The 12,064-nt window shown below is 44.9% G+C and overlaps 1 protein-coding gene across 3 annotated transcripts in view; it reads right to left on the reverse strand.

Moving 5' to 3' along the window:
• DCDC1 (doublecortin domain containing 1) overlaps positions 1 to 12,064 on the reverse strand; it is a 533,665-nt gene that overhangs the window by 184,847 nt on the left and 336,754 nt on the right. For all 3 annotated transcript variants that reach the window (XM_088470412.1, XM_088470415.1, XM_088470413.1), the window contains exons 18-21: positions 9,475 to 9,593; positions 8,176 to 8,236; positions 5,101 to 5,226; positions 3,155 to 3,276 (exon numbers count right to left, since the gene is read on the reverse strand). In XM_088470412.1, the coding sequence (XP_088326538.1) occupies positions 3,155 to 3,276; positions 5,101 to 5,226; positions 8,176 to 8,236; positions 9,475 to 9,593 (428 nt within the window). The remainder of the gene's footprint in view (positions 1 to 3,154; positions 3,277 to 5,100; positions 5,227 to 8,175; positions 8,237 to 9,474; positions 9,594 to 12,064) is intronic.

Consider the following 12,064-nt stretch of genomic DNA (forward strand, 5'->3'; position numbering starts at 1 on the left):
TAACCCTCTACTGTGATCCCAACCTTAACCTGATCACATCCAGGCCCGCCAAGAGCTGTGCCGGGCCCAAGTAAAAGAGGGCATGACCTAATCACGTGAGGCGTGGCCACGGCCCCCTTAGGGAAAGTTTTGCAGCGAAGCGGTGCTGCGCGTTGACGAGAGGTGCGCGGTGATCCCCCTCAGCCCGGCGCATAACCAGTGGGGGGGCGCTATCAGCTTGATCGCTCCCTCCCACAGGCATAGGAGACTGCTGTGGCTGCTTCTTATCAGCCACGAGCAGTCTCCCAGTGCAGCCCATAACACAGCAGCGTGTGCTGGGGTGCTGTGATGTAAGAGGAGGGGAGTGGTGCCGGGCCCCTCAAGCCCCCCTCTCAGCGCCCCTGGTTACATCTGCCAATCACAGGATATACAGCCTGGAGTGTGGAGCCCAGTGTACTAATCCCATCCTAGTGATTTAGGGCCTGATTCTGAGTTGTACGCTAATGCCTTTGTTTTCGCAGTTAAGCTATTATCGGTCATCTATGTCTGCGTCAAGGTACATTACCATAGTCACAGTGACTATTCATTTGCAGCGTGATTGACAGTCAGTGAGCCTTTAGGGGAGGTAACGGGGAGTGTTGGCAAGGAGCGAGGCGTGTCGTGACTGTTTCAGTGGCATAAAATCCTGCGCCTGCGAATCCGTATGCAAGGAATGTGGCTCCAACATCTAATTTTCCACGTCCATAGACTCACTCAGGACTTCAACAATACAGTGATCTACGACCAATACTGTATCTTTGTACGCAGATGGTGTGACATTGTATGCAGATGCTTGGATTTGCAATGCCGCAGGTGGGCTGATTAATACATCTCCCGGCGTCTGACATTTGTATATTTTTGTATAGCAGTTGCATACACAGACGCAGCGGTGACTGCATTAGCGACAACTCTGAATGAGGCCCATAGTCAGCTAGAGGAGGAGGTATATTGTAAAAACAACAGTTGATTAAATGGCTGTGACTCATACATAATCAGCAGGGACATGCAGTCAGAGGAGGCAGGAGAGGCAGAGCCTCCCCTGTCCTACTCATGATGACATTTGAAAATTATTAGAATAATACAAAGCATATTTCTAACTTGCAAACATTATTTGTTCATTGTAATTATTTTTATAGTTAACACTCAACAGCTTTGTAGAGCTCCCCGGGACTGCAGGGAGACAAGAGATGAGGCAGCAACAGCTCAGCCACGCTTCTATATAGTCAAACACGACTTGCAGAGCTGGGGCCGAGGCCACACCAAGGGCAGTAAGCTGCAAATTAAGAGAGCTAATAGAGGCATGCCTCTGAGTATGGGGGGTGTGACTTGAGTACTGATGGACACCTTGGATGTATCATGTGACCAAGAAGTGCCCTGCAGTGTTTAGAGATTGAAGCTCAGCAGCAAGAGAAGACACAGTGATGCAGATAGGAGAATCAATGGACACTGAAGCTTAGTGTAGAGAGGGGAGAGTTACAGTGAGTAGGGGGTAAGACAGGCTCCCAGCACTCAGACCCATCTCCATGTGTGCCTCCCCAGCCATTGACCTCACCGCAAGTCACTGCTAATCAGGTATATAATTCACTACACAACCCTGGCTGAAGATGGTTCATATACCCATCCAAGCCACACACAAATCCCCCTGCTTCTTATTTATTTAATCAGGTGACATGATTGGCTGGTGGACTGTACTGAGTAAACTAAAAGGGAACACTTGCATTATGTACAGAAGTCATGGAAAAATGTTCTTTTTGAGCTCCACCTCCATTCCCATATTTCTATAGGGGCAAACTCACCCTCCCCATGGCCAGAAATATTCTAATTGAGTGCACTGATGCCACTGATGCACTGATGCCATAACTGAGACAGCCAATTGACCAATTTCTACATTGCCTAGGCAATTAAAAGCACAGCTAAAGAACCCCCTTTCCACAATCTCTGTCACAAGTGTGGTTGGTGGTGATGTAATATCCAATGTGCATCCTTTAATACCCTTGGATGTATACCAACTGGACCCATTGACATGTCAGAACGACAACTCAATACATCACAAAATCTGTATTTTAAAGAAACGCTCCACATAAAAGATAAAAGTTTAGGGGTTCAATAGATTACATAAAAGTTCAAATGAAAACAAAAAACTTAAATGCCAGGCTCTGTTCCCTTGATCTGCTGCTACCGCTGATGGGTCTAATAGCAGAATACCGATCTCTACTATCCTCTTGTTGCTTGACTTGTTTGATACCAGCTGAGTGGTTGGCAATGCCTCCCCACCACTGATGTCCTACTTACCAGAGTAGGACAATCTCATGTAAAGTGCATCAACAACAGCCACGAAGAAGAGGAGAGCATAGTGCGTTGTGGAACCATCAGACACGTAGGAGATCCCAGCCAATCCAGAGCACAGATGGTAAGTAACTCACTTGGCTTCTATTTTGTTTACATTACTCACTAGGGGTCTGATATGTTTTACCCTACCCAGCGGATCCCCTGATCTCTGCATGGTCCAGTGATGCAGCAGATGTAGAGGTCCTGCTGGATCTGGTGGAACACAGGCAAACAGTGTTCTGTAATTGTATGTAACCAATGTAATTGCCTTCATAACTGCATTGTCAGCTTAGGGTGCACAAAGCTTTTTAACTTAATTTTTTTTATTACTTTAAGTGCAAATATTTTTTAATACAGTTCCCCTGTATATTCTTGCATTGTGTGTTTTTTTTTTTTTTAAATTATATAAATAGCTTGATGAGCAATGTAGTACATTGCAAATAATTAACGTAAACAACATAAGCAAGCTGATGAAATAAAGCAACATTGATCTGATAGTAAATGACTAATAGTAAACAAACGAACCTCTCAGCAATCTCTAATTCTGAGACAAAAAGTCTGAGCCTTTTTTTAGTGAGATATTTCACACATACATTTCATAATTATTATGAACATATAAAACATACACTAAAATGTATATCAATACTGCACTTTCCACTAATTTTTCCAACCAGATAAAAATGGATGCTTGCAAGCCAGGGGGCTGCTGAGATATTTCACTACTAGCTTGGGAATCAATGTAACATAAAACTGAAGGAAAACATCTAATGTCATTGAACAATAAATATCTGTTCTGTCAGTGGCTTACCTTTGAGCTGATGCCTTGGGATGTTTCTCTTCTAGATTCCTGACCAACGCCAATGTCAGCTGCCTCTGTTCCCCTGGGTCACCTGCAGGCAACGGCTGGGCAGCCAATGGTTGTGAAACATGCTGTTGATTGAAATGACTGGCATCATTTGGGGAAGTTTTAAACATGAAATGCATCAATGTCATGATACATTTAATTATTTATCCCTTTCAAAGAAGAGGTATCACAATTATGTGAAGTCTGAGAAGGAGACATAAGGGACATGTTGATTCAATTATTAATTTCATTAGACAAATTAGTCACCTTTTGCAATAAACACACAGATTTATGTAACCCCTTCCTCTCCAGGGACAATAATCTCTGGATGGCTATTTGCAAAGCGCGCACGTACGCACGCGCACACGCACGCACACACACACACACGCTATCTCACTCTTACTGTGATAAATGCAGTTAAAGTTGTAAATGGGAGCTATGTGTGCCCTAGATTGCTGGCTTCTGTCTGATGGATGGAAGCCAATTGGCAACAGTGAGAGGCTGATATAAGGTGTCAGTTGCTAGTCTCTGTCTCTCACTACCTGGGGAACATGCAGCAGGCCTATTGAGAGACACTATTAATGATTACTGTCTGTAAGTACTGTACTAATACTGGTGTTTTCTGAGAGGGACATTGGTTGCTCTACGCAGAGATAGGGAATCATTTGTTTAGTTAGAGTCGGACAGGCCAGGGATTTATTTTATGTTTTATTTATGTTTGGTCTGCAAAATAAAACTAGCTGCGAATACTTGTACCAAGACCCTGGACTGGTGTTCTACTAATTTATCTGCTGTGTGAAAGTGCACTCGTCTACCCCAGAAGACGGCATCCTTACCCTGATCTTGCCACAATATATATTCATAAATATGCATATATAGAACAGTGTCATAGTGGATAGCATTACTCACAGCACTGAGGTCATGAGTTCTATATTAGACACAGGCCCTATCTGTGTGGAGTGTGTATGTTCTCCCTGTATTAGTGTGTATTTCCTCTCACACTGGAAAAACACTGGTAGGTCAATTGGCTTTTGGCAACAATTAATCCTAGGGTGTATATGTGTCCATGTGGTATAGAATATTGGACCTCATTCAGACCCGTCGCAAGCGTTGAGCGCTCGCAACTGGGTCAATGTTAAGGCCCTGCACATGCGCAGCGGCCGCACTGCGCGTGTGCAAGCCCCGGAGCGAGAGAGAATTTCTCTCTCTCCGGAGCTCACTACAAAAGGGGCGGCTGTCGATGTTGATCGACAACTCGCCCCGTTTTGTAGGCGGGGCGGGGGGGTGGCTACATAAACGGAGGCGTTCCCAAGCGAACGCCTGCCGTTTTGTGGGTGGCTGCACTGACATCAGCAGTGATGGCAGTGGGGAGCTTCCTGCTCGATCAGAGCAGGAAGCTCCCTGGGGCTTGCGGTTGCCGAGATCCAACCTCAGGGTCTCGTCGCAAGCCCCGATGGTCGCGATGGTCTTGACCATCGCGACCATCAACCTGGTCGGTTGCTAAGCTGTGGGTGGTAATAACCCACAGCTTAGCAAACGAACAGGAGGCGCACTAAAAAAGAGAAGGGGCGCCCTCATTCAGAGAGAGCGATCGCCTCTTGCGACCGCCTCTGAATGAGGGCCATAGATTGTAAGCTACACCAGGGCTTAATTCATCTTTATTATTATTATTATTATTATTATTATTAATAATTTATTGAAATATGCCTTGCCCCAAGGGGCACAAATGTCTCAAGTTGGCAAATCGTCAATCAAAAGCAATGACATCATTCAGGAAGCACAATTTATTTCTTAGTGAATACAGGCGTCTTACATTTGCATATACGGCAGCTGTCATAAGACAGTTTTGTAAATAAAACAAACAGAAAAAATATTTTGATTTCACTTCTCCAGTGAATGCGACAACTGACCTCTGCTGGTGGGATAGCGTCAGTATCCAGATGCGCTGGGGACCTGACGTCATGATCTCCTGCCTGGATTACCACCTCTCTTACATTTAGCTCCTCTAGGTAAGTCAAGACGAATTCTGGGTAAGCCTGTCAGAAGGAAAGTGTAACATTCTAGGAAAGGACTGCTGGTGTGTATGCAGGTAATGGAAAGATACAGTGAATGGTTTCCTGTTGGGATGCTGTGATACTCAGGTACCAGAGTCCTCACACAGAATGCCTGCAGGAAATTCAGAAGTTGCCGCACAGGACGACCCATGACTATTGTAGGACTCGTACCTTAATTCTTTATACATCATTTTTAATGCATACTTCTTGTCACGGGAAAGGCTCATTTCCGTCTACTTATGTGTCCCTCTCTGTAGCATTGTGTAATTACTCAGTCTATCAAAATCATAAAAGACAGGGGTGTCCGCGTAATGGTCTTGTGTAATGTTTCCTTTCATGAATGTTTGGTCACCAAAAAAAAAATGAAGAGCAGCATTAATGTATTTGTAAGTACTTAAGTATGCACTTGAATGTCAACGACCTTGAAAGCTTCGGGAAACCACAGCAAGTGGAAAGGAACAAGCCTGACGTGTGACCTTTCTCTCATACATATATGTACATGTTTCTCACACTTCACTGTCTCTATTGCAGCTGGGTCTATTAACTATTGTGATGTAAACAAAAAAGTGCCAAGAAGCCGCTATTGAGTCAGGTGAAGTAACAATTCATCCATGGATCCATCATCCACAGAAGTAGTTTTAGTCCAAAGTCAAAATATTTTGGAGATTCCACCTATTCGTCAGATAACTTGGTTACCGGCCCTGTAAATATGTTAATACTGTGATTGACTGCGAGTTGTTTTTACTCTATGAGTGTACAATTACCATGGACGGAGCAGGCTCTGGAGGTGCCCCAGGCAGTTCCCCAATCCCACTCCCTTCCCCACCTGAAGGCGAATCAGTGACCCTACTCAGAAACAGCGTTCTCTGCTCCTAGAACTGGGAGTGTGACATCATTGCCATAGCTCCACACTCCCATATAGAAGCATCAACCAGTAGCTTCACACGTAATTAGACAACACTCCATGTGTTGGAACTATGGCGTTATGTTACTTATTCAGGGATTTAGACAACTACTAAGTATTGGCACGGTGGGGGACCCCTAATATTAGTGGCGACACTGACACCGGTTGTTCTAGTACTTTGAAAAAGTAATAATGCTGTGGTTCACTACTGTCAGGGGTTTGGAACTCTTAACATGCTACTGCTCTCCCGGGCTATAGGGGTGGTCTAGTCCTGTGATCACTGTAATACCTGAAGCCTTTGCCGTTGTTATCACGTAAAACTGAACCATCTTATTTTATTTTTTTTTAATATTTTGTATCTGATTTAAATATGGCACAATTGGTTTTATACAATAAACTTTAGTAATGGCCATTTCTGCATTGCTCCAGACTGGATGCTCCTTACATTTAAATGTAACTTTTCTGGTACATCTCTTACTTGTATCACAGGGTGAGAGATACTGGTGCTGATGGTCATCATGGTATATTCTAATTGAATTATATATACTAGTGAAATCACCTTTAATTTCTCTTTGCATATTGTTTTGTTCAGCAATACCAATGTGTCCCACTACACACATCCATACTAGCAGAATGTTCCTGATGAGTCTCCAGAAATGGGTTGCAACTGCTAGTCAGTAGTGTCCCTTGGCGAGCTGTGGGTTTAAACCACTGAAGACTACAAAGTTTAGTGGACTGCTTAATAGGTATAGAGGTGGTCTAATAGAGGGGATGTAGTCACCATTGACCATCGGGATCCCATACCCAACCCAGGGGTCGGGTCAGGATCCCGACGGGCAGAATACCGACAGATTTCTGTAAGTATTATAACCCTTTGCCTTACTCCGCCCCCAGGGCCAGACTGGCCATCTGCTCAGCTGAGATACCGAAAGATGGGGGCGTGCTGCGAGTTTAGACCTCCATGACCGGTGGCACACACCCGTGAGATGTATCCATGCCCCTTTTCTGCTGAGGCCATGCCCCTTTTGCAGGCACGCACGCAGTAGGACTGCCAGGGCTAATCTGGAGCCCCAGTCCATACCTGCCTCCCCCTAATCCTCCCCTCCCGCAGCCTCCCCCTAACACTCCCATCCCGCTGTCTAACCCTCCCATCCTTCAGCCTAACCATAACCCTCCCGTCCTGCAGCCTAGCCCTAACCCTCCCGTCCTGCAGCCTAACCATAACCCTCCCATCCTGCAGCCTAACCCTCCCATCCTGCAGCCTAACCATAACCCTCCCGTCCTGCAGCCTAACCATAACCCTCCCGTCCTGCAGCCTAACCATAACCCTCCCGTCCTGCAGCCTAACCATAACCCTCCCGTCCTGCAGCCTAACCATAACCCTCCCGTCCTGCAGCCTAACCATAACCCTCCCAACCTGCAGCCTAACCATAACCCTCCCAACCTGCAGCCTAACCATAACCCTCCCATCCTGCAGCCTAACCCTAACCCTCCCCTACCGCAGCCTAACCCTAACCCTCCCCTACCGCAGCCTAACCCTAGGTCTTCCCCTAATGCCTAACCCTAAGTCTCCCCCGACCCGAATATTTACCTCTTGGATTCTGACAGTGATGTAGCTGTCAGATTTGTGACCATCGGCATCCTGACTGTCGGGATGTCGACTACATCCCCCTATTAGAGGTGTGTGAGTTCGTGGGGGATAATAATTAAAAAAATGGTTCCATCTCATAATATTATGATCAGCATATAATGTACCATCAAAAGGAAAAATAATTTTAAGACTATAACTATAAGTCTTAGCTTTTCTTTGTATATTTTATTTTGGAACTCACAATTTATTTTTAATAAGGTATACTTGATAGAAATCTCTGGTTTTGCTTTTGAATGGATAAATGACACAACGTATAAATCTGTGTTAAGCATTTAGAACACCTACAACTACGTAATGCAAAACAACCAGAGCACTGACATCACGCAGACCAAACAGGCCACTTCTAAGGGCAGTGCATGGAAAATGACTCACATACCTTGGGAAAGATTGAGCCCTTGTTTCCGAAGCCCCATATATGTCCACAGTTATCTCTTCCTCTGAAATACAAATATCAGTGTTTGAGTTCTGCTTCCAGCAGAGGAAGATTGAAACTTAACAATGTATGGATGTCATCAGAGGCATGTCTGGGAACCATACCAAAATTTTGAAAATACCCCCCCATGTACTCCTCCAATTACTTATCAGTTTGTGGCTGCTGTTATGGATAGTAATAGGAAGCAGCCCATACAGTGTTAACCAATCACAGGTTTCCCTTTGCATACTATGATACCAGCCACAGCCTGATCACTAGAGGGAGCTTCAGTAAGCTGGAGGAGGTGAGAAATTGTCTGCTACCCACTTCTGCTGCATGGGGCTTTGACAGGGGAAGCAGACTCCCCCCAGTGGTGAGTTCCGTAGCAGCTGCACATACTACTAACATTGTAGTTCCACCCCTTGATTTCATCTTATCTTACTATTTATTTAGATAAAAGAAACTCAATCTAAAAATATTTGCCAAATGACTCTACGTGGAGATATTCTCCCCATTAAGGATGTAATAATCTCTTTGTGCAACAGCAGACAACAATGAAAGTGCTCAGCATATGAAGAACTTGACAATGCAGTTGATTAAAGGACTGTTGGTACTTATCTTTATTTATTTTTTCTTGATATAATCAGCACGTTCAAAACACATGTGGAGTCTTTGTTTCTGCAAATCATTTTTTACAATACAATAGCATGCTCTACTACTGGTTACGCCTTGCTTGCAGGTGCATACTATCAAAATGAAGGAGTTATTTTCCTAACTCCTGGCATAAAACCCAAGCCCCACTGGAAACTGGGGCATGTTGCCTCAAGACAAGTTGCCATGTGATTGGACCTACTTTGAAGATAGCAAACACACCTCCTTCCTCCGAAGATGGCACCTCTACATCCCTCTCCTCCCCATTCAAATCTCTCATGGCCCATTCACTGTCAAATATAGGGTTCAAGATTTACCCCATAAGGGTGGAAACATATCATTATTACAGAATTACAGGAAGAAAAACCTTCCAAACCCATCATACATTGGGGGAGATGCATTCAACCTTCTAAAGAGAACAAGTAGAGAAGTTGCCCATCGCAGCCAATCAGATTCTAACTAGCATTCATCAAGTACATTCTATGAAATGATAGCGAGAATCTGATTGGTTGCTATGGTCAACTTCTACACCTGTCCTATTTAGAAGATATTACATCTCCTCCATAGTCACCTTTTATGCCCAGATAGTTAGTGCTTCTCAAATCTACTTACCTTTTTTGTAGTGTCAGTTGATACCCATGTAATAAAGACCCGTCTCTAGTTCTTAGTACAATGGGCTGTCCAACTGCCAGGCAGACCTGTGGCATGACTTTACTTAGGATCATACCCGCCTAGGAGAAAGACATTAAATCTGTGAATGGTACCAGAAAATGAAACATTTTATCTTAATAAAGAGGTCATCGTAGCTGAATAATCAAACATATTAGCCATCTCCAGAAGCTTGATATTATCCACAACTTAGTGGCCGATCCCTGCCTTCTGCCAGTGATCCTTTTTACAACCGTGGCAGAATTTTACAGATCACTGCGTAGCGAGAGGGACCTCTGGTATTTCCATTCTGCCTTATCCTGGATGTGTCTCGCAGGGAAATGATGGCGGTTCCATAACGTGTCACTTGTTCTACTTCTAACACCTCATTTTCCTTCAGACACGTAAGTGCTGACAAAAGGCCAGTGAACCGGAAGGATTGCAGAAATACTCCAGATAATTAAGAAAAATTAGACATGGATTTGCTGCGAGAGTTTAGCTGCACAGTTGTTAGAGGGTTAAGAGGATTTGCCAGGATGTGTCGGTCAGTCATCTGGCAATGATGGAGTTAATCGTTTTAGTATTGCAGGATGCTAGGACAGCATTGGTCTGTATGTAAAGAAGTGACAGATGATTGCAATCATCTACTGCTTGCTCTGCAGCAAGAAGGAAAAAACAGATTGATCTGAAGGTGGGAAAAGTTTTCTGGTTATGGCTGAAGGTTTCTGAGGTTTGCACGTGGAGGAGAAAGGATTATTGTATTTATATTTTTAATGTTAAATACTTCCTCTTTATATTGCCCTACAATACAGGTATACTGTATTTAAGGGAGTATTGTTGTTTAAAGCAAAAAAGGGGTGTTTTGACTTACCTTCTATTTGTCATTAGTATGTATGTTTAGATTCAAATATTTGCATTGTGACTGTGGGCCTGATTCACTACCGATCGCAACTGGGATTATGCACGCAATCGGCTAATTGTTGCGTTCTGCGCATGCGTATTAATCGCAGTGCGAGTGCGCGAACCAGCCACTGCGATCGGGACTGTGATCGCAGTGACTATGCAGACCCACCGCAGAGTGATTGACAGGAAGCACCGTTTGGGGGTGGTGAGGGGGGGGGTGATCGGGGTAACGCAGGCATGCCAGTGCGTTTGAAGGCCGTTGCATGGGCGTGCATAAATTATCCATTGCGATGCCATACGCAGCCTGAGGACTCATAGCATGCGTGGATGTTAGCAATTCCCGAGTAAGGTCAGGGTTTAGGCATAGGGCAGGTATAGGGAAGGTTAGGGATAGGGCAGGCATAGGGAAGGTTAGGGATAGGGCAGGCATAGGGAATGTTAGGGATAGGGCAGGCATAGGGAAGGTTAGGGATAGGACATGTATATGGAAGGTTAGGGATTAGAGATAGGGCAGGTATGGGGAAGGTTAGGGATTAAGGATAGGGCAGGTATAGGGATTAGGGATAGAGCAGGTACAGGAAAAGTTAGGGATAGGGCAGGTAAGGTTAGGGATTAGGTATAGGGAAGGTTAGGGTTTAGGGATAGGGCAGGTATAGGGAAGGTTACGGATTAGGGATAGGGCAGGTATAGGAAAGGTTAGGGATAAGGTATAGGGAAGGTTAGGGATAGGGAAGGTTAGGAATAAGGTGTAGGGATAGGGCAGGTAAGGTTAGGGATTAGGTATAGCAGTGGTCAGGGAACAGGGGTAAATTACCCCACATGGGGTAAAAATTAAATTCCTGGGGGTAATGGACGGACAGCCGGGCATGCATATGAATCAGAATGATTCATATGCATGCCCGGCTGTGCCACAGGGAGGCTCTAAGCCGCACGCCCTCTGAGATGTTATTACCAGCGGGCGCCCGGCTCCTTCCATGCAGCGCCGTGTTAGCCAGAGGCTGGAGTTCTCTTCTGAACTCCAGCTTCCGCCTCTCTCCATGCGCACTATGGGAGAGATGTCATGACGTCTCTCCCATAGTTCCGAGGACAGGACGGGCGGCGGATGCAGGAGCGGGGATTAAGGTAAGTGTATAAAATCAAGGGGGGGGGGTAACGTCGGCGTATCTAAATATATTTTGGGGTAAAAGGTAAAAAAGTTCCCTGACCCCTGAGGTATAGGGAAGGTTAGGGGTCAGGGATAGGGCAGGTATAGGAAAGGTTAGGGATAACGTACAGGGAAGGTTAGGAATTAGGTATAGGGCAGTTATTGGAAAGGTTAGGGATAAGGTATAGGGAAGGTTAGGGGTTAGGGATAGAGCAGGTATAGGGAAGGTTAGGGATAGGGCCGGTATACTCACCGGAACACTGCATCATCAGATGACTCCACCAAAAGTGATAGTCACATGATCAACAGAAACCGAAAGATGTCGATGAAGCCGCTGCAGCCATAAGGAGCAAGTACAGTAACATAGCACTGAGCCACCGAGGACAATATGTCGACATTCTAACATGTAGATGTTTCATCTGCATCTACATGATGAATGTTGACACTATAACAATGTTAACATATCATACCACACCCCATTAGTCAGTAGGTGGACATTAACAGTGT

Source organism: Taudactylus pleione, unplaced genomic scaffold (assembly GCF_031769625.1).
Source record: "Taudactylus pleione unplaced genomic scaffold, aTauple2 ptg000100l, whole genome shotgun sequence".
In the NCBI taxonomy this organism is placed as follows: domain Eukaryota; kingdom Metazoa; phylum Chordata; class Amphibia; order Anura; family Myobatrachidae; genus Taudactylus; species Taudactylus pleione.